The sequence below is a fragment of the Toxorhynchites rutilus genome, chromosome 2 (genome assembly GCF_029784135.1).
Source record: "Toxorhynchites rutilus septentrionalis strain SRP chromosome 2, ASM2978413v1, whole genome shotgun sequence".
Taxonomy (NCBI): Eukaryota; Metazoa; Arthropoda; class Insecta; order Diptera; family Culicidae; genus Toxorhynchites; species Toxorhynchites rutilus.
The window spans coordinates 15,988,740-16,011,212 of NC_073745.1; the positions used below are offsets into that span (position 1 = coordinate 15,988,740).

General features: G+C 38.0%; 1 protein-coding gene across 3 annotated transcripts; it reads left to right on the forward strand.

Moving 5' to 3' along the window:
• The first annotated feature begins 670 nt into the window (after positions 1-670).
• Positions 671-22,145, forward strand: LOC129770828 (glucose dehydrogenase [FAD, quinone]-like). 3 transcript variants are annotated; one of them, XM_055773930.1, is made up of 5 exons: positions 671-689; positions 1,360-2,058; positions 17,743-17,963; positions 18,027-18,844; positions 18,911-22,144. In XM_055773930.1, exons 2-5 carry the CDS (start codon positions 1,430-1,432, stop codon positions 19,100-19,102), a joined length of 1,860 nt encoding a protein of 619 aa, XP_055629905.1. In that variant the 5' UTR covers positions 671-689; positions 1,360-1,429; the 3' UTR covers positions 19,103-22,144. The 3 variants fall into 3 exon arrangements, 2 of the variants coding, with proteins under 2 accessions (XP_055629905.1, XP_055629904.1); XR_008742212.1 differs by lacking the exon at positions 671-689 and having other exon boundaries at positions 1,110-2,058; positions 18,911-21,527; positions 21,582-22,145; XM_055773929.1 differs by lacking the exon at positions 671-689 and having other exon boundaries at positions 1,110-2,058.
• Positions 22,146-22,473: the final 328 nt, after the last annotated feature.

Sequence of the window (22,473 nt, forward strand, 5' to 3'; positions counted from 1 at the left end):
TTACTTGTAACGAAGAACAATCAATCACAATAAATGAATTGACTTTACACGGCATTTGTTAATTTTTTTCACTCACAGAGCAAATATATTGAACTCAATTGAATTTGGAAACTGTTTCATTCAATCAAGAATTTAATCAATACAAACGAATGATTACTAAGCTAAGGTAGTTCCACGTGAACCTTGCGGTTATATCATAGATATAACCCACTATTTTTTTTTGTATGAAAAAACCATCTTAAATGATTAATTCGATAAATCGACCCTTCGAAGTAGAATAGTTCACAGCAGTAACTCCCAAATCATTGTGTCTAGCCGAGGGTGCTAAACATTGAAATTATCGCGTTTTTTCTTGTTTTATATTTTCCAAATCGTAACAACATGGTGCAAGCAAAGCAAGGCGCACGCGCCTCACGGTGACCATTCATGCGTTCTAAAACGGTTGCGACAGAATTGGCGGCACGAATTGCGAATTACTGACCGCCAGCAACATAGATCTACATGTGCACACTTTCCGCAGGTAAACAAACGTGACAGCCGCAGCATGGCTGCAAATATGTTTTCACCGTCAAACATTTCTACCCGCTGCAAGCTATGCAGCAAGTCATCATGATGCACGCCATTGAACAGGTCCTGTGTTTGGCGCATCGTTCGCTACCAGCTGGTATATTCGCGAACGTTGGCGGGAGGTGACTGAGAACATGTGTTGTGACATAAAATTGACATTATGATAATAACATAAATAATTCATATGATTCGCTGGCTTAAATTCCGAAAACATTGACAATTTTGTTGGTCTTGTTTTGGCTTCGAACTTGAATGCGATGCAATGTAACAAAGGCCGCATGATTTCCACAGATCAAAATTTACACGATTCATAATTTTAGTGATTCTTTTCGTTTATTGACAAGGTAAATTAACTAGATTTTTAATACTGTGAACGACCTCTGGCGCGGTGTAACCTGCCACCGGGGGTACAATAGGTAAGGCTGGCGATCCAGGCTGTCCGGCAGACTCATCAAACCAGTCGTGGTGGGCATGCAAAGCCGCAAGCAATGTGAAACATTATTTTTTGTTCGTTTTCTGGCGCTTCATACCATCGCCAGCCACGATCGCGAGAGGAGCGTTTGCTTAGTGTGAAAGAATCGCAACGAACGAAACCAGCGACGGAATCACAAGAACTAGAGTCATTAAGACGGAGGCGGACTAATTACCGTGGGATTAGAAAAAAAATGTGTTCTTGACTTACGGTGCCATCCAGACTGGTCGGGTCATCGTTCTCCGTTTCGATTCTGGATCTTGATAAAATATCAAGCCGATAGTGATACCAGCATTTCGAGTTCTTCATTCTTTGTCCAGCTTTCCCGAAGATTAGTCAATTTTGCTAGTGCTCGCGAATTTTCGAAAGTGTCATAGAAATCAAAGAAATATGAGTGAAATTAGTTGTTCGAGTTCGGTCCTGGTGGCGTTATTGTTACTAGCTCAGATGCGAACATTATCGGCTGGTTTCCTAAACATAAGTGCAGTGTTGAACAGTGTCTTTGGTTTGACCGATGTGCTGGAGATTGATTACGGTCAACCGCTGTTACGCCCTTCTTATGATTATGTGATCGTCGGCGCTGGACCCGCAGGCTGTGTGTTGGCTAACCGGTTGTCGGAGGATCCCTCCAAAAGTGTGCTTTTGATTGAGATTGGACGGGGCGAGATTCCGATGTTCAGCGATCCGCCCCTGCTCGGGCCCACGTTGGCATCAACGAGTTACAATTTCGGGTACCAAACCGAGGTACAGAAACACGGCTGTCAGGGTCTGCGGGGGAAACGTTGCAGTTGGGCACATGGGAGAGGTGTTGGTGGTTCATCAATCATCAACAATGTGATTTATACCCGAGGCAACAAGCGGGACTACGACAGCTGGGCGCGCGCTGGGAATCCCGGCTGGAGCTGGGACGAGATGCTGCCGTATTTCAAAAAAGTGGAACGTGCAAACATCCGAGATTTTGGAGACAATGGATTCCACGGGAAAAGTGGCCGACTGTCGGTGGAAGATTGCCCTTTCAGGTACTTGTGTTCTACGATGATAAAGATTAGTTCACGGTATTGAACATCTTAGAATATATATCTCTTTCTCTATTTGATGTAAATTTTTTCAAACTACACAAATTAGCATCGTCGAACGAATGTTATACAAGGCAGCAATACACGATTATTGCGCCTCACCCCTCAGTAATAGTTGGCTATTTGGATCGTTAAACATAGCTTAAACATATCTATGGTATTGAAAAAAAATCAGAAAGATGCTCGACATGACGGCCAACACAACTGTTGCCGACATCGTGAATTGAATGCACACAATTATCATGGCGTGAGTACCGTTTGAACTTGCTTTGTATTTTCAATTTTTTCAGCGTTATGAAATCGCGTGATACCTGTTTCAAATTCGCCAAGTGTAGCTTGCCAATAAAGCAATTCTCACCAATTGGTGCCATTTAAACTCATTAGCGATTGGCTTCGGCTGTTCCCCTCTGTTGTGTTGTGCCGTTGCAAGATGTTATGAAGATTTACACCTGTTTGATCACTTTTTACGTTCCTTGCAATATTTTGTTTTCGATATCATTGGTCAGGTCAGGCAGTGTGTCGCCACTCAACCGAATACTGCACTTGGGTAAGATAAAATTTGTTCCATTTTTATAGGTTCTCGAGTAGTTCTGTTCCTGAAATTTTCATGAGGAACCGCTTGTTGTCCGGTGAGCACAGAGTTATAGAAGCCGGGTAAATCGTGTACATGGAGTAAGAAGAAGGGTAGGTTAATTTTTGGGCAACGATTATCTGATTCTAAAAATAATCGGTCCAAAATCAACCGACTTTGGGACCTTCTCCATTTTCCACTTCAAAATTGATCGATATTTTGTTTCTTTTTTTTATTTTAAGTACCTTTGTACGTTTTTCTAACAATTAACCCATAGCATTTTCGATTTGGAATTCAAATATTCGTTACAAGCTATACATTTAGTATTTGGAAAAAAGTTAAAATTTTAATAAATGGGGCATTCCTCCAATCAACACGAAACCATTTCGATTTCATATTCTTAGTTAAGCTGAAACTTTGCCAACTTGTTCAGGACTAGGTACAATGTCCTTTTACGGTATTAATTTTTTCAAATACGATCACGACTAATTCGTGGAAAGGGCTCATGCAAAAATATTATCATTTCAGAAAATAAACTAAGACCGAAAATAACTGAAATTAATGTTTAAAAATGGAATGTCTCAAAACCCCCTTTTTTTAAATCTAAATTTTTGACACAATAAAGCTGGTAGAAATTTGATCCTGGGCAAATGAAAAATGTAATGGTTGCACGTTTTCTCCAGAAATTTCTAACTCAAAAACTACCTACCTACCTGATACCTACGAAATTCTCATAAAAAATATAGGAAATTGTTGAAATTTTCATTAAGATTTTTTTTTTCAAATTAAACTGATTTTTTTTCAATTGATTTCATTTTTCTTAAAAACATATTTTTTTAAATACTCAAAAAAAAAATTACAGGAGGTTGTGTCCAAGATACGACCGCATTGTTGACGTAGAACTACGCTGTTATTTTATATAAGTCGCTTGTTTATATCTTCGGATATCATTCTATAACGCTCTGGCGCACAACCTTATCGTCTGCTTCGCCATAACGTCAGTTTAATGCATTGATGCATCCTCAAAGGCACCAACGAAGCCCTTATGATGACGGAAAACAAACAATGTTAACTGTTTGGAAAAAGACTGAATTATGCCACACAGCTTGTACCCTGCTGTAACACCCTTCGATGCGATTTCGCTGATGAGTTTGTCAAGAGCGACCGCCTTCACCACCAGCGGGGAGAGCTTGATTTGGTTGCTGCCTGGGTAACGGCGTTTACATGTTCGACCGACGCGCCGAAATCGCCTACTTCGCTGTTGTTCGATGCGGTGTCACACTCGCGAAGGCTCGTTCAGTGCGAGCGCTTTTCACTGCACCAACATCGCGTGCATCATTAGATGACGCTTACCTCGAAATTTTATTGCCCCTGGCAATGAGTTCGTTTTTTGCAGGGCTCGAGCCTGCCTTCCTCTTCTTCTTGCTCATCACACACTACGCGAAGTGTCCAATTTATGACGCGGAAAGAAAAACACACGATACGAATAACGCCAAAAACGAACTGAAAAAACCACACGACGATATCCAAGTTGGATTACCACTGGTGGGGTCCAATCTTAGATCGAAGCGCAGCAAAAGCAAAGTGAACTGGATTGCTCAACAGTCCGATGCCGAATGAAAGTTTGCCTCAGCGAGATCCACTGTTTATACTCTAAGCAAAAATTCCCCTTCATTCTTCTACGTTTTTCTTTGTTCACGAAGACTTGAAATCCTACGACCTCCCCTCCGTTGGTCGTCGATAAGTTGCTCGTTACTGACTGCTCTGTTCGGGAAAGCACACAAATGTACAGAACAAATGTATGGGAAAATGAAAACGCTAAAAGTTTTCATGATTTTTAACCATTTACAAACCAGGGAATTCTAATGTATAGCATATTAAACAAATCTTACGGAATTTCCGATTCGTTTAGTATGCAAATCGCCAAAATCCTTTCGCGGCAAAAATTGTTATTAACGTTAACTTTATTTCATAAAAACGTGACCTGTTTTCTGATTTGGCACCCTTAATGAAAGACGTAGTTCTACGTCAAAAAAGAATAATGTTTGATAGTGAGAGATAGGATTCAAGTGAGAGGAAGATAATGTTCGAGTGGGAAGAACCTAGCCTTAGAGCGACGTGTGTGGAGTTATACAAAGAAAGTGCACATACATATGTACACGCAAACATCAACGATTAACGATCAACGATCGAAGTCAACGTCAAAGTCAATGTCATCTTCAATACGCAAACATAAACGCCCTTGCACAGGTATGTGAGTTTATCAAAAGTTTCTGATAGCAAAATCAAATGCGTTCCCCCTGTAGTGAACCCCACTCGATGAACCAGGATTGTGCTAGCCATTGATGGCAAGCGCCAGAGTGAACGTGTTAAACAATCACGATATAAAAACTAGAGGTCGGTTTTGGGCCACCCTGACTTTTCCCAAATAAAGACATACCGTGTATTACAGGTAACAGGTAGATTCAAATTATATAGCTTTTTTTGATGAACATACCATAAACAATTAAAATTGCCTTGTTTCGCAAACTAAAAGAACACAGATCTCATTTTGCACACAGGTCGAATTTATTTCTTCTCTGACTTTCACCATATTATCAAATTGTCAGCGTTATGACACCATTGAAAATTCAGTAGGAAGCACGGTTGCGTTAGGACCACTTTCCCCTATAGGATGGACTTTTGGAAGGGGAAGGGGAGATCTCAGAGGAAAGTAAGAAGTATTCAGAGTAATAAAAAAACATAAAAAATAGTATATCGCTTGCTACAATACGGTGAAAATCTTATTTAATACAACTTATTGATTGTGTGACGTGACAACGCTTCGTGGAGACTGTTTATTCGCACAGAGCGCGTTGTCACGTCACAAAATGCATGCCGTCAAAATGCATGTTCTTGCGAGTTTTTTGAAAAACTGAGTATACAGGAATCTTTGTTCATCTTTCATTGCCAAATCATAGAACAAAGTTTATTTGTATGTATTGAAACGGAACTGAAAATGCAACATTAATGTTTAAAAGTCGGAATCCGCAAAAAGACAGGTGTTGTCACGTCACAAAAGTATTGGGCTGGCAACAAGCGAAAACTTCAAAATATTCTCCAACTGAAAATTCTTGCAGGAAATTTTTCAAATTCACTTTAAAATCGTTTACTATTTGGAAATCGTGTGATTTATACATGAAAACGAGAAAAAAACTGTTTTTAGTGAGTCAAACCGTTGTCACGTCACGTTGGAATGGGTATATGGCATTTTTGTATGGCATTTTGTATACTCCTGAAAAAATAATTTTTTACTCGTAAAATGTTTGTGTAAATTCACGCGTTTAACTTGTTATTGATGTATTTTCAGACAGAAAAATGTTCGCGGAATATGTGTAATAACGATAATTCACACACTATAATGCTACAATTTAAACATTTATTCAAACAAACATTCATAATAATTTGTTAGGAAGACTTTTTTCCTGTAGCCCTTCTTCCGATGTATGGATGACTTGTTGGTAATTGCATGGGAAATTCATATAATTTACGTTCAGAATAAAAAAAAATCATATTTTTAAGAGAAATGATTTTTTTAAATTAGAATAATTTTCAAAATAATTGTTTCAATTATTTTTTTTAATTGTGTAACATTTTTTAATGAAAACATAAATCATTTCCTACATTTTATCTTTAACCAACATTTTGTGGGTTTCATAGTTTTTGAGTGAGAAATTTTTCGAAAGTTTGAGTTTTTTTAAATTTTTTCGAAGAGTTTTAACTTAAACCCTATAAGACCTACAATGTACTGGTTAAAGAGTGAAATATAGCATATTATTTAAGTTCATCAATGCTATTAAATTATTTTGAAAATTAAAATTATTTTTTCTCCACTTTTTTTCAAAATTCTGAACAAAAATTTCAATTATATGAGAAACACGACAAGAACATGTCAAACGGGAGAATTTACTCACACAAATTTGAGAAAGTTGAGTTCTTCGACAAAAGCTCATATTTCAATAAGGTCTAAAACTTTGTCGGATACACTATATCGCTATCTTGACTATAGAGAAACTTAGGATTAGTTGTATTTTTTTCAAAGAAAACATGGATAAATTGTTGTTAGAAATACTTTTTCCCTGTAAAAGTGCCCATTATCCGATGTAAGGGTGGCTTGGTGAAAATTGACTATTCATATATTTGTTTTGAGAATTTAAAACAAATGTTTTTAAGAAAAATGAATTTCCATTTTTTTAATAAAAATAAAATTTCTACATTCCATTCTTTGAAGAGAATTTTGTAGGTATTATAGTTTTTGAATATTTTTTTTTGAATTTTTTAAATTTTAAAATGCCTTGAAAAACATGTTTCATTTGTCCAGGATGAAATTTCTACAAGTTGTTGGAGACAGTATGGGGTTTATTGTGTAAAATATGTTGTCTTGAAAAAATAATTTCTGTGATAATTCTTTTTATTTCACTAATATTCAAAGCATGGTGTGGCAGTAAGAAGAGATGTTATTTTTGAACCTAATTGTATTCTTCTTGAAGGCTATTCAATGACTCATGAAGGAACTTCATTCCGAGTACATGATATCTTTAGACAAAGTTCTTCAAAAGATGCGTGTTCACTTGTCTTGTGATACGCCCGTTAGAATCATGGCCCTCGAAGGCCGCGTTTGCCTTGAAATATGATTTATCATCGCCAGTTCGATGACCTGGATCAGCATCAAGCATCAACAATGAGTTCGATTGAAAACTGCATTCTCTCCTTATCATGCCATAATTATGTGTCTACACTGGTCAAACATGATTTTCGTTTACTGATACATTGTCAGTTGCTAGAAATTCGCCTGATGGAACGGCATTTCGGTCAAAGGCAACGCGAACAGGAAGTTTGGGTCCGTCTACCGTCACCCATTAAATAATGGTGATACGATTATTTTCTGCCCCGGTAGTAGGGGAACCCGGCGTAAGAGTGTCATACGGGGCAAGAGAACCCATCTGATTATTTTGCCTATTTCCATCTTTTACATTTATTTAACTACAGAACTTTGTTTTATACAGATACTGCATATATCTCACATATTATCAGCCAGAACATTAAATACTTTGTATTGGAAATCAGATAAATACTAACTGACCTTCTTACAACTGCAATCTATATAAGAACGCACAGGCGCAAATTAACGAAATACCCTCAGTTTCTATATGTTTGCATGACTCCACCCATAAATACAAATAGAATAATAATTTTTCTTCAACTTACTGTATGAACTAATTTAAATCGTACGCATTTATTTCAATAAAAATAAATTTGTTATCTTTCAACTTCCGGGGCAAAAGAAGCCATTATTACCGGGGTAAAAATGTCATAGTCGTAACCTCGAATTCGAATGTGTTTGTTATGGTCATGGTTTGTAAATATAGTTTGCCCAGAAGAACATTGGCCAAATAGGTATGTGCAGAAGTTTTAAAACTGTGTTTTCTAAACAACAGGAGGAGTAACTCGTGAGTCACATCCTTAATATGCAGAAGTTATTTTATGGGCTGACACACACACGTCATCCCGAACCTAGGGTATAAAATCGAAGAGTGAAATAATTTAGATCACTCTTTCGACAAAACATCCAAATTGGCCGAAGAAGATTGGCCTGCCGGTTTTCGTGAACGACACCAGAACTTGAGTTTGCGTTCTTTGGAACCACCGTGAATTTCACAGTGCTTTTTTCATCAAAAAATATATTTTTATAAGATTGGCACTCTTGCCCCGTACTGGAAAAATATAAAACCAAAAACATATTTTTTGTAAAAGAAACATTTTCATAGTAAACATAACTTTTGAACAATTTGATGCATAGCTACATCTAAGTAGGAGTATAAATGAACAAACCAGCTAAAAAAATTGAAAAAATACTCAACCCTAACAACCAGTGAACCTTGCGACTCATTCGTGATTTTGATCGGCACATCAAACGTAAATGGAACTTTATCCATCGAAATTCCTAATTTTTTTCTTCCAGTCATCTGTCTAACTTTGACCAAATGATGTCACAAAAGATGTCGGCATGAGAATTGCATTTTATTTCGTTTCATGAGCTGGAATAGCCAGGAGGACCTTCGAAATCACCCTTTTCCGTTATTCAAGCTTATTTTCTTGCTTCTTTTGTTATTATTGAATCAGATGCTCGACAACTTGCTTGCATTCCTCATCAATCCATGTCTTATGTTGTTTATCCAATGCAGGCTACTTTGCTGATCAGATCTGATCAGATCTTTCAGCAACGTTGTTTGCAGCGATTCCATCATTTCTCAATTCTGATTCTTCCACCTTCCGATTCAATTAACATGTAAGTAAAGACGTTCCGCTGCTTTTGCATTTTATGTTATTTTTTCCAATTCTTCGGCCTCGATCTTGAGAGTTGACTTATCATTTACTTGTATTAATTGACGTTTTCCACTCTATTAACCTTCTAATTACCTCTCAAACGCTATCAACTGTTTGCACAGCATTTTGACACTACATTTCCGTGGGAATTTGAAAGTATTTCTCTTTAGTAGAATGTGCAGTTCACATTTTCAAGCTATATCAAGGCTTGTTTGAGAAAAAGTTTATTTCATTCTACTCAATAGTTGAGGGTTTGGTTCGATTCTCTCTAGAGCAATTTCCCAGAAAATCAGTTGATCACTGACCCTCTACGATTTTTTCGAAACCTGGTACTTATGATGGAAACTACCCAAAATCACAACCTTCATTATCAAATGACCAATTGAAATTCGCATATTCAAAATCGTTCATCCTTCTTTTAAAATCGTAACTCATAATTCGGATGTCTGATTGAAATATGATGTTTGACAAAGTTGTTGGAAAATCAATGAACTGTTTAAAAAAATAATATTTTTAATGCATTGTTAATAATCTTACTCAAACATTTAATTTAATATAAAAAAAAACTTTTACCCATCCCCCTCCTCTTCGATATTTTTTGATTATTTTTATTAGGAAGCCCTACTAATTTTACAAAGTTTGACTTACAGTGGTGCCTTGGCAAAATCACCAAAATGGAGATATGAATTTAAAAAAAAATAAAATTTTGGGAATCTACCAGCGATTTAAAACAAAAAAAAACTATATATGTATAACATTTTATCTCACGACTATCCGTTCTCGGGATGAAACCATTTTTTTCATAGTGAAAATAAATTTGGTGAAAATTCTATTCGATTTTCAAATATTTTGATGTATTTTCTAATATTTCACGAATATGGTTCTCATTATAATCATTTGGTTGTATCTGGAGAACGGGTAGTCTTAGGATAAAACGTTATACATAGTATTCCATGTTGATTCGCATGTGGATTCTATTTTTTATGTTACCTTTCTTAAATGGTTGCGATTTTACAAAGTATTCAAATTTCATAAATATTCAAAAATTCGTATCTACATTTTTGTGAGTTAGGTACCACATAAATGAAAAAAAGATGGAGAGGGGTGCGTCAAAATTTGTTGATTTGACGTGGAATTTCTCTATATATACTGTCGGCGAGGATTGAGGATTGCATATTTTACTTTCATACTATCGAAAATTAAATCCACTGTCCAATCAATAAAAAATATGTGCTGTTAGCCCCCCATTCATCGAATCCCCTAATCGGAGTTGTCGGAGTTAGAATGGACGGGGATGCTGCGGGTGAAGCAATACAAAATTGTTTATAGCACATAGATTGGGACAGATGAAACACTGAAGAATAGTCGAAGTAAGTATAAGAGAAGAATATTTTGAATAAGCGTTTCATAGAAAGAAATGGATCTATACAGTGTATTGAGTGGGAAACTAGAGTTGGACGAAATATCGGAGTGAAAGGAAGTTGAAATTTATAGTGGACTGAAAAGAATAAAAGTTGAAGGATTCAAGAATTATTATAGCAGCTTGGAATTTAAATTCATTTATGTTGAAAGGTGAATTTATTAGTGAAATGAATCATGTATACTGAAATTTATAATTTTAGGAGCAAGAAAAGTTAAATTTAAAATTATTAAATAGAAAATTGTTCGGTTTACGGGTTATAAGACCAAAAAATGTAAGCGCAATTTATAATCGTAATTATTTTGTTCATTGAAAATAAAACTATTTACAGTTTTGAGCTGTTACGAACAAAACTGGTGTAAAAATATATACCGGAAATCCGAACATGTGCGAATGGCATTACCAGACTATATATTGACATCGGAAAGATCACTCGAATTCGTCGTAAGCAAAACCTTTCGTAGAAAAATGTTTTAGGATTCATTTCATTGAACGGAAACTTCATGCAATCCATTGCTTTCGTAATGCTACCAAGCATATTTCCCCCTTTATTCCATTTTCCACATTTGCCGTTTGATTAACTGTACCTTGCATAATGGTGGAAATTTCCATCATAGCATTGAATGCCCAAAAATATATATAAAAGAACAAGTTCACTTCAAGTTGATCGTGTCTGATTTATTTCACCAATAAAGAAAAAAACCATGAAAAGAAGGGTTAATTATTCTAAGAACATACAAAAGTGTTTTCGAACCCTACCGTATAATACAAGCACCCAGTCAAATATGTTCTCCATAGATGCTTCATAGATACTACACCGAGATGAAAAGTGATTGACTCATGTCAGCAATAAGCATTTTTGATTATTTTTCCACAATCAGATTGTTTCATTGCTTTTAACGGAAACATACATTTTTACGTTTTTCTATATTCTAAGGTCAACTCCAGCAGACGTCGTATTCGTATTCCTACCAAGTGGTTCTCAATGACAAATCGTAACTCAATAACAACCCACTGCATTTAATGTTGCACTCATTTTGACTCAAAATATTGCTTCCACTTTTCACGCCCAATAGGGAAAATATCTTTTCTTCTTCGTGTACGCTCTTGTTGTACTACATTCGTTCATTCCATTCTTTACACTGAAAATTATTTGAACAGTTTATACTTGACACACTTTAACGATGATGATGAATATAGTCCATTCGAACTGTTTCAATCGTTAAAGGAAATTTGTGCTTTTCAGCACAGCAGAAACGATTGAAGCAGAATAATTGAATTTCCTTTCTTAACACGTTGGGCCCGACCGAACTAAGGGACCGAGGATAATCCTTCCATCTAGCCCAGGTCGGTCCCTAGGGAGAGTGGACATTTGGTAACAATGTTTGCTATCTGTCGTTCCTATTGCCAACGCACTCCAAACAAAAAGTCCTCTGTCGATTCGATGAGACTAGCGTGAATCAGACGGAAAATTTTGGTAATTACGAGAATGACAGCTTCTTCCAAAAATAATTTATTTTCAAAGTTGCAACCTGAATACACTGAAAGAGTATTGTCGTTAATGTGAGAATCTAATATATTTTGGCTTGTTTTACATGCTGTGACTTGTCGGACCCTCGATATGATTTCTACTTTCATCTTCACTTGCAATTACCCGTTATGGAAAGTTAAATAATGTTTTGAATAATTTCGGATTTCGTCCCAAGCGAAACATGTTCCATTTTGTCTACATTCCATTTCATTCTTAGTTTTTGAGAGACTTTAAACTTTGCAGTTCATTCGCCTCTATCTACTTCCAACTAAGGAAAACTATGGCTTCTCATTTTGTCTTCTCAATCGAATTTGGAGTGTCCTTCGATGTCGGAGGACTAGCAGTTCAGTGAGTACTTTCTCAAAATATGTTTAGATGCATTTCCAATTTTAAATCCTAAAGTTATTAGAATCTATTTCGGAATCAGTACTGATGGAGATGGTGAAGCTTTTATTCAATCTATTAAATCCAATAAATCCAGGGAAATAGGTTCCCAGGTTAACATTTGTGGCTCCAGAGAGATGGAGCCGAACCAAACATTCAAATCGATAAATCTGCAAAAATCCTGAGAAATTGTTTCCCTGGTCAACAGACAATCTTTTGTTTTTACTGAGTACCGTTATCTAATGTTCATAGGATTCCAGTATTAATCAGTGAACAAGATTGAATTGAGTGTTTAGTATGATTTATTACTGTGGCGGCTGAGAGCAGACATACGTCCGCAAGGAGTTAATAGAAAACATTTAAAACATTTCGTAAACAAGACCATTTTAAAAATTTTTACAAATCAAACAGAAGACAAAAAATAACACCAAATGAAAGCATTTTCCGATAGAAGTGAGTAAAAGGGACAACATCATTTAAAATTTAAAAATAAAGTTCATGAAGTCTCAACTCTCTTCGCAAGTGATATAATCCTTTTTTTTTTGTTTTTGCTTTTATTTTGCTTTACCATCTCTTAACAATGTGTTTACTCAAAAAACCGGATTTGTCGGACCCAAATTCGAGACGAATCAGCAAGAGAAAAGAGCACAAAGAAATGCGATCGTTATTCGCACACGCTTCGGCCTTGGATGCAATTTTGAGATGCCGTCATTCGAATGAATGTCGCAACAAGGGAGTAAATTTCGGATAATTGACCTGTTCTCATGTAACTATGAACTTCAGCTCATCGCATGAGATCCTGTCGTCGGCGTACGATGAATTTACAAATTGGAGATAATGCTTCAGAGTTGATATCATGCGTTGAGAGTTGCGGTTTTTTGGTCATTATCATGCTGCTTGTGTGTACAATTTTTGGCGAATACTACATTTATTCACGTGCGATAGTACGTGCGTGCTAATTTTGCAATGAAGTATGATTACAATAGCGCGGTTATCTTTGCATAGAAACATTTGACGGCGACACCTCTATTTGTTGATGCAATCGAATGTACTGTAACAATCTTCGTCCAAACTAATGCTAATCAATGATGTGATGAATAATTTGCTTAATTGATTTTTACGGATAAACTGGAGGAATGATCAGATTCTAGAACAAATCGTTATAACCTCTTGAAGATAATGATTTGTTTTGATAAATTCTTTATAATAAGTGTGACTGTGAATAAGTATCATTACTACCCGAAAAGTAAATTTAATTTGCTCGTCGAATCTATATAAAATTGTTAATACAGTTGATGAAGCCAGCTCATAGTTTGATGTCAGTTGCAAACCTGTTTTTATAAGCGGATTAGAATTCATTCTACAGAGAAGGTTCTAGAGAGAAGACTCGCGGGCTATTTGTTATATTTTAAAACGGTGTTGGCTTGTGATTCTGCACTGCATTTGCATAAATTCGCTCAGGCATTTGTCCAGCATTCTTGTGTGGAAATATATGATTATTGTTAAAAAGGTCGTTAAGCCTCTTAAACAAAATTTAAGAAATGAGACCCCCTCTGATCTTTCCGCGATAGCCATCCTACCATTTCAATTATAGTGCCACTACTTTGAGTAATTCGTTTTCAGTCGTGTTCCCTTGTTCATTGGGATAAGTCTTTACACGGAAGTAATCGAGTGGCGAAATATTGTCATCGGTGAATGAAATCTTATTGAGTCAAGGGTTTCATGGCCATGATCCTGATGCAACCAATTTGCGTTCACTATGCTCTGTTCGGTAATGTTAGCCATCGAATGAAATGCGAGCTACATATCGGCCGTCAGTGTGAGAATTCTGTCACCAACATCAGTGTTATTTATTTATCTATTTATTTATTTATTTATTCATTTATTTATTTATTTATTTATATATTTATTCATAACATTGTTCCGTCAATGCACTCAGTTCATAGCTGCAGTTCTCCAATTCCTGGCCTCACCGATTTTTTCAACTCCTGCCCCGCCTGGTCCAACGGAAACGGACTTCAGTATCAGAGTTCGATTCAATTCTCGAATATTCGTAAAAATTCAACACTAAGGGAACAGTTAGTGTTTTCTTGTTCATACACTTTCACTACCGTCTTTGAACTTATACATCATTTCATAAATATAGAACCCTTTTTTGTTTATATTTCCAGAGATAAATATATAAGAGTGGAATTTGAATGATGTCTATTGGGTGAAACATATAAACTGAGGGGCTTACAAGGAAAGGAATGTAAGTGACTTGATCGATTTCTCTTCATAAACTTTTCCTTTAGTTAATAACTCAACTGCAAAAACGTTCCAATTTGAGTTTGCTATAGAATTCGATAGATGAGGTTCTGACCTACCTTCCACATTGCCAAATATAGCTGGGAATGAGTTTGCAGCAGCTTGCAGATATGACCAAAAGAGAGAGTCGATGTAGAGAAATCGATGGAAATGGAACACAAATTTATGCAAAACTCGAGAACTAATCAATCAAATGGAACCAAATTAGGTATATGGAGGTTTCAGGATGCAATGAATGTTTCTATGATGGCTAGACTCTCCACCCCCCTCTCTAAGGGGGGCTGCCATACAAATGGAACACAAATTTCTGCATTACTCGAGAATTAATCAAGCAAATGAAATCAAATTTGGCATGTGGAGGTTTTAGGGTGCAATAAATGTTTCTATAATGGTATGACACCCCTCTTTCCTCTGGAATGGTCCCATAAAGGGTCCCATAAAAATATTACACATATTTCAACCAAAAATATTACCACCAAACATGACAATTTTCGGTGAACTCTGAAGGAAAAAGGGAAAATTCGGAAAACTAAATTCCCATATGTTCTACAATTACATAGTGACAAGGGCTGTTAGTCCATTTGATGTTTGCGCTAGCGAAATTAATCTTTGTTCGAAACTGGAAATGGATTTTAATGTGATGAAACGCACTCCTATATCTTCTACTATCTATGCCAAAACAAAAGGATCGCCAGATGTGTTGATAAGAGTAGAACTCGAGGAAGGAATTTAACGATTTTGGGTTGTCTTTATTCTATCATATTTTCTATATAAAACATTTATTCCATGTAACGGAGAAACAAATAACATGTTGCAAGTGGTTGAAAAATCTTGAACGAGAATTGTGTCCGAAAATAATCTGGTATTAAAATGATGAGTTTTGTTAGAAGTACTAGGAATTTTATAGTAAAAGGTAAATTCGACGGGGTCGATTAGAAGTTCAATCAATGTATAGTTCTGCGATTGGACCCATGAACTTGCTCATAGTAAGAAAACGTGGATGTTTCAAGGTATTGATAACAAAACACAAACTTTGGGATGGCAAAAAATTAATCTATCTAAGTCTTTCGTTCAGAGAGCCAAGGACCGGAAGGGACTGCATACGTACAAAGTGCAGATGGCTCCAGATTGTGACGAACGGCAGAATATGGTGGGAAAATCACGGGCCCGGAAACTGTACACCAGATGCTGATGAAGCCTCATTGTCTCATCATGGAACCTTACGTTGAGACTTACGTCAAGGCAGACTTCCGGCAGCTTCTGGGGCTACTGTTCTTCACCGCTCAGCACAAGTTTGATGTAAGTAAGGAAGCAGAAACTTTTAAAGTTTGCCAAAAAATACATGATTTGGCAAGCGTTCCTCTCATGTGGCAAACGAAGTGCGCCGTTCGTGACTACCGGAATTGTAAATGGGCAGATCTACCTCAAGAAGTGTCTACAGAAGGGTCTGCTTCCTCTGTTGAAGCAACACGAGGGCCATACGACCTTCTGGTCGGATTTAGCTTCGTGCCACTATTCAAAGGATCTCCTGGGGTGGTAAGAAGCCAACGGGGTCACTTTCGTACCCAAGGACATGAAACTAAGGTCCATCGAAAAATACTGGGCTATTATGAAGCAGGTACTACGGAAGCATCCCAAGGAGATTAGATCTAAGGAAGATACGAAGAAAAAGTTGCTTCCCGTACAGAAAAAGCCTTATGAGTGGAGTTCAGCGTAAGGTGCGAGCATACGGTTATGGCATTGAAGTTGAAAGCAATAAGTATGTCAAAAGCTTACTAATGGGTCATATATTATATTGTTTGAAAATTTGAAAAGAATCGGTCAACTAGGTAATTCCACAGCATTTTTCCGTGATGGAATTTGATGTGGGACGCATTCAAGGCATAAGGAATTCAAAGACTTCGGCCGAAATGAGATGAACGATTTGTCACGCAAGGACGACCATTCACATTTTCAATTGAAGAAAACGTCGAGAAAATAAAAGGAATAGTGCTCGGAATAGTGAATAGTGGAATAGTGAAATTGTCTTTTATGTTTGGAGAGCTAGCCCGTGAAATAAATTTCTCTCACGAGACCGTTCGTCATATTTTGGGTAACGTTTTGGGCTTGAGGAAAGTCGCAATCGTCCAAAAGAAACTCAATTTTCTTAGAAAATTTCATCGCAATCAAGGTGCTGAATTAAATTCTGATCCCACGTTCATCCATCGCATAATTATTAGCGACGAGACATGGGCGTGTCTTTTTCCTGTGTTCGAAACTCAAATTACCGCTTCGTGGGACACGGTTTTACTACATTAAAGACATAAAAACGAATTGTGTTGCGTGAACTGAAGACAATTTTTGGATAATGCTATAAAACGTGTTTCGATGACTGGATTGTTAGTTGGGTAAAGTGAATTGCTTCCCAGAAGGAGCCTGTTTTGAAGGCGATAATATAAATTTAGATGGTAAAAAGGCATTTTAGGCAGAAATTTCCGATATATTTGACGGTATTAGTATTATCTGACTCTTTTACAGATTCCTTACAGCTGCGGAAAGTAGATCTGAAATATTGAAAACTTTTTTCAAATTACTTAGTTCGGATTCATCCAAAGATATTCCTTGCTAAATCTTCAGAAAAGCTGTTAGTACTAGATAGCTGTTCAATCTGTCCAAGAGGTGATTAGATGTCCTTTTCATCTTATAGATGGTTTTCGCCTTTTTATACGCACATTATTTTTCCGTGGTCATCTTTCTGTTGTGAATCTATGCAATGTTCTTCTTTCCTTTTCTTTAATGGACTTTGGCATTTGAGGACCGATAGTGGGCTTTTCTAGAAATCATTCTATACCTTTTTTCTGTTGTTCCAAGTGAATATGCTCAAAAACAAAAATTCACCGCCCGACGAGGCCGGCTTGAACCAGACGGACAACTCAATGTCAGTACCCAGGGACCGACGCGTGGCTCAACGTGTTGATCTTCATGTACACAACGGAGCAAAAAAATCTATTAAGCTTCAAATATCGAACACAAATATCAATTATTTTTTCTCTTTTCCCCAATCCACAGATCAAAAATCGCCACTGCATTCGTGAAAAGTGCCCAGGAAGTGGGCTATCCCTATCTGGATTACAACGCTGGGGACCTGATCGGGGTATCGTTCCTTCAGGCGCATACCCTCCGGGGTCATCGTGCCACCGGTGGCAACGCATACCTCAAGGACATTGTCCATCGACCCAACCTGCACATCATGACCCGCTCATGGGCCACCAAAGTACATCTAGATCCCAGTAGGTGCGTATCCGCTCGAACCGTTCACATTGATACAGACTTTTTTGTGTGACTCTTTTCAGAAACCAAAGAAGCAACGGGGATCGATTTTGTGCATGCAAGACGAACCTACTCCGTGCAAGCCACGCGGGAGGTCATCCTGTCGGCAGGGGCTTTCGAGAGTGCCAAGCTGCTAATGCTATCCGGGGTTGGGCCGGCTGAGCATCTCAAACAGCATGGGATAAAAGTGAACCAAGATCTTCCTGTCGGGGAACAGGTGACCGAGCATGGTGGAGTCTTCGGGCCGGTTTTCGTTCTCCAAAACGATCCCGATGGATTAAGAAGTTTGGAGCCATTGATAACAATCAGTGAATTTATGCGTTTCAAAGGCGGCAGTGGTCCACTAACGTCGAACTCTGTGGAGAGTCTGATGTACGTGAAGTCGCCCGTTGCCGAGGATCCCGATCCAGGGCTGCCGGATGTGGAGATAATGCAAGCATTTGTATCATTCGGGTTTGATTCTTCGCCGTCCTCCAAGTTTGCCTATCAGCTGTCTGACGAAGTTGACGAGGATTACTTCCGACCTCTGGGGAACGTGAGGGCATTCATGTATCTTCCCATGTTGCTAAAGGCTCGCGCTAGAGGTCAGGTTCGATTGAAATCTACTAATCCATTCCATCACCCACAGTTCAAGTATCAGTACTTTGAAGACGAGCGAGATGTCGAGGCGCTGGTGTATGGAATACTGCAAGCCATCAATGTCACCTCGCGGCCTGCGTTCCAGAAGTTAGGAGTGGAACTGTACGCCAACAAGGTTCCGGGTTGTAAGCATTTGAAATTCAACACCCTAGATTACTGGCGCTGCCACGTGAGGACGCTGACGGCAACCTTTCAGCACCAGGTAAAAAGGCTGGAAATCGATTAATTTTTGGTGGAATTGGAATGATTGCACTTTCATTTTTTCCAGGTGGCAACATGCAAGATGGGTCCCGCTAGCGACCCGGAGGCAGTGGTGGATCATCGGTTACGAGTTCACGGCATCAAGCGGCTGCGGGTGGCTGATGTTGGTATCATTCCAGATTCCCCTACCGGTCACACAAGTGCGCATAGTTTTGTGATAGGCGAAAAGGCGGCGGATTTGATTAAGGAAGATAATTAGGGAAGTATATTTAGTTGGGTCGTTGTAGACTTCAATCAGTGACTGTAAGATTTAAGATACGTTGTAATAAAATCAAAAATATGAAATAATCCAACGAACGACCGTTGGTTGTTGTTGTGTAAGAAATTGGCGTTGAAGGGTCGCAATTAAATGTGTAACATACGGAAGGGAGCGCACTGAAGAGAAGAGCATATGCGTTATAACTAGCAGAAATAACATTAACATGGGTGTTCATTATATGTTGGGAGCGATTGAAATGACTGGCAAATGATTATCGCTTATTACGCGTGAGTAGTGTTGTTGTTGATGCTTGGGTACCGCTGGTTGTTGGGCGTGTCATTTTTTGTTCAACCAGAAAAACTCGGATAAAGACGAAGAGAACTAATTAATTGCATATCATTTTAACAAACCACAATAATGAGTTTAATGAGTCGGGGTAAATACCAGGGTTGCCAACTATAATTTTCAAAAATCAGGGAGAGTGAAAATAAGAATCAGGAAGAAATCAGGATATCTCATATTTGGTTGTCCGGGAATTCTTTTTCATTTTTATCATTTCTATAAGCAGACTAGTATTTATTCATTTTTATAGGCACAGCACAATTTTATATGCACTGGTCTAGGTATTTTTTTTAAGCTGGCCATAAGCGGTTCTTACACGGTATATTAATATTACCAGTAATGATATACCAGTAATGATATTCATTCTAGATTCACTTCAGTCTACATTATCATTTTTATTCAACCATACACAATCATTCCTATTGTCATTACTTTCCTATGTATTTTTATGGTCTTAAATTTAACAGGTATGCTTGAATAATTATATCTTACGCCAATATTATTCACAGAAATGAAAATAGTTTGCAGAACATCGATGTTTTTTCACGAAATATTTTGCTACCCATTTACTAATACTACCGCGAGGACCTTTATAGCATACCAGGGTAACTGTATATGTACACTTGGGTGCCATTGAATGTATGGGAAAAAATCGACCCTGAAATTTCAAAAAGTTACCCTATACAAAATGTTCACCGCCTCAGAAAAACACCCCATGCAAAATTTCAGCTGAATCAGACTTAAGGGAGAGTGGCGCGAAACGGTCAATGTTTGAGTTTTTTTAAAATCGAAAAATCACCCTAGGGGGGAGTAAAGGAAATCGGGGTTTTCGAAAAAATTAAATTTGATGCTAAAATTTCATGAAACGTCGTAATCTAGTGTAATCTCGAATTTTTTTTTCGTCAAAAATCGACACTCTGAAATTTAGTTTTTTTCGGGATACGGGACGAAACGTATGATTTTGGGGGCCAACTAAAATAGTTATCTCGATTTTTCATTAGGAACTTGCTGTGAATTGTTGATTTGCACGAAAATATACCCTATGCAAAATATTAGCTCAGTTTGGACTTCACTTACTAGTTGACTAGTTGAATAGAGTTAAAATTTTAGTTTTTTTTTGAAAACCGATAAATCAACGAAAATCAGGGTTTTGAAAAAGTTTGTTTGATGCCAAAATATGATTTGATGTTTGATGCCTTAAAATAGCATGTCACATGTCATGTCGAGATTTCCTTAACCGACTTTCAGACGGAAAAACGACCAAATTAAAAAAAAAACTTTCGAGGTGATTTTTTGATTTTCAAAAAAAACTCAAAATTCTACCGCTTTGCGCCGTTCTCCTTTAAGTCCGATTGAGCTGAAACTTTGCATAGAGTGTTTATTCGAGATGTTGAACATTTTTTATTAGGTAACTTTTGAAATTCGAGATGAGCTTGTAGCAGTCGTGCTACAAGTTAGAAATATTTTCGGAGGGTAGCAGTCCAAATAAAACGGACTGCTATCTAGCATATCTTGCACACCACGATGTGCATAAGTTGTATGCAATCGTTGTGTGGTTGGACGCAAGCGCAGCAATCATGTTCCGTCACACATACACCTTTCAAGGTTGAGTGGACGAAGTGCCTCGCAATTGGGTCACTTATGCGCGGCTTAGCGAGAGTTCCGAGTCAGGTTTCGAGAGGCGATTCTAAAACTCGCGAGAAGGCTGACTCAACCTGACTCATGAGAGCGGACAATCGTTTCTTTGCTCTGTTTCGAACCGTGGGCTGGGGGATGTTCGCGGATTTGAAAAGAACATTTTTTGCTTTAGCAAATATTGTTCTCCCGGGGGCAAAGATCGGGCAATGATTGTGTTCTGAGGAACTGAGGACTTTTGCTCGTCCATTCCGACCTGATTCGTGGAAGAGGCAAGAGTGCGCGTATTTTGTTTGTCGCGTCGCGGTGTGCTTCTGAATGTAAGCCATGTGCTGCGAAAAGGTTTTCTAGTATAATTAGTTTGTTCTTTTGTTTTTTGTAGAGTTCAATATTAAGTAGTTGATTAATATTGTTTATTGTGTGTGAGCAGTTTATGAAAACTAAAAAGGTAAAAACTGAATTTGGTTAGCATTCAAGGCATAAGATTAAATGCGTCGAACAGCCGTTCGACGGCTTTTTTGTTCGGATTTGAAACCTGCGGATTTAGGTAACGGCTGACCGGTTCAACAACTTCCGGTTGGAGCTCGGCGCACCGCATCATCATCATCATCATCAATAACCGCACTTCTGACCCCACGTGTCGGGTTGGAATCTCCCGACGTGAGCCCAATACTGTCGGAAGGGAGCTGCTACGTCGTCACAGCGCTCCAGGCAGAGCCAGCCAACGCATGAGTACCCTAACCCTATTTTTACATGCGCATGTGGGTGGGTACTCTTTTACATATGAATGAAGTGATCAAATATTTGGAGATGAATGAAAGCAATGCGGATTAAAGGAACCGGTTCGTCGTTGATAGAAATTAGGAAAAATAGAATAGGGAAATAAATGTTATAGGATAGGTTGAAGGAATAAATGTTTGTAGTAAATTAATTATTTGATGTAAAGGTTATTTGTTGTATTTGTAGAAACCCTTTCGAGCTTCGCGTCGTGTTACGTTTATAGAGTTTTTCGTTGTACTCCAAGTGTGGACTGCTTGGGAGTCTCAGTCCATCTCGGCTCGTGCTTTCTGAAGCGATTGGGGAGGTGTGAACAGCCGGAGGAACCAGGGGAAGACGCATTGGTGTGCGTATCTGTGCCCTTGGTAGAATCGGCGGACTTCTCCCAGTCACCGTGTTGGAAACAGAGCAGAGAATCGGGAACGCGTACAGGTGTAGGTGTCAGGAAGGGTCAGCTTTTCGCGCATTTTGGGATCGATTCAAGAACCCGCCCTGAGGTCGGAATTCTTGCCGGGCAGACAACGAGTGAGTGGCCCTCTTACGAGGTGGCGCTTAAGGGGGTATTCTAGTGTAGAGACACGAATTTCGGACGTTTTTTCGAACTCCGTAAAAATAAA

Excerpts from the sequence above, each read along its gene's own strand:
- LOC129770828 (XM_055773930.1), top strand. The coding sequence starts at position 1,430 with ATGAGTGAAATTAGTTGTTCGAGTTCGGTCCTGGTGGCGTTATTGTTA. Across the intron at positions 2,059-17,742 it reads GTGGAAGATTGCCCTTTCAG|ATCAAAAATCGCCACTGCAT; the intron begins GTACTTGTGTTC and ends CCCAATCCACAG. Across the intron at positions 17,964-18,026 it reads CAAAGTACATCTAGATCCCA|AAACCAAAGAAGCAACGGGG; the intron begins GTAGGTGCGTAT and ends GACTCTTTTCAG.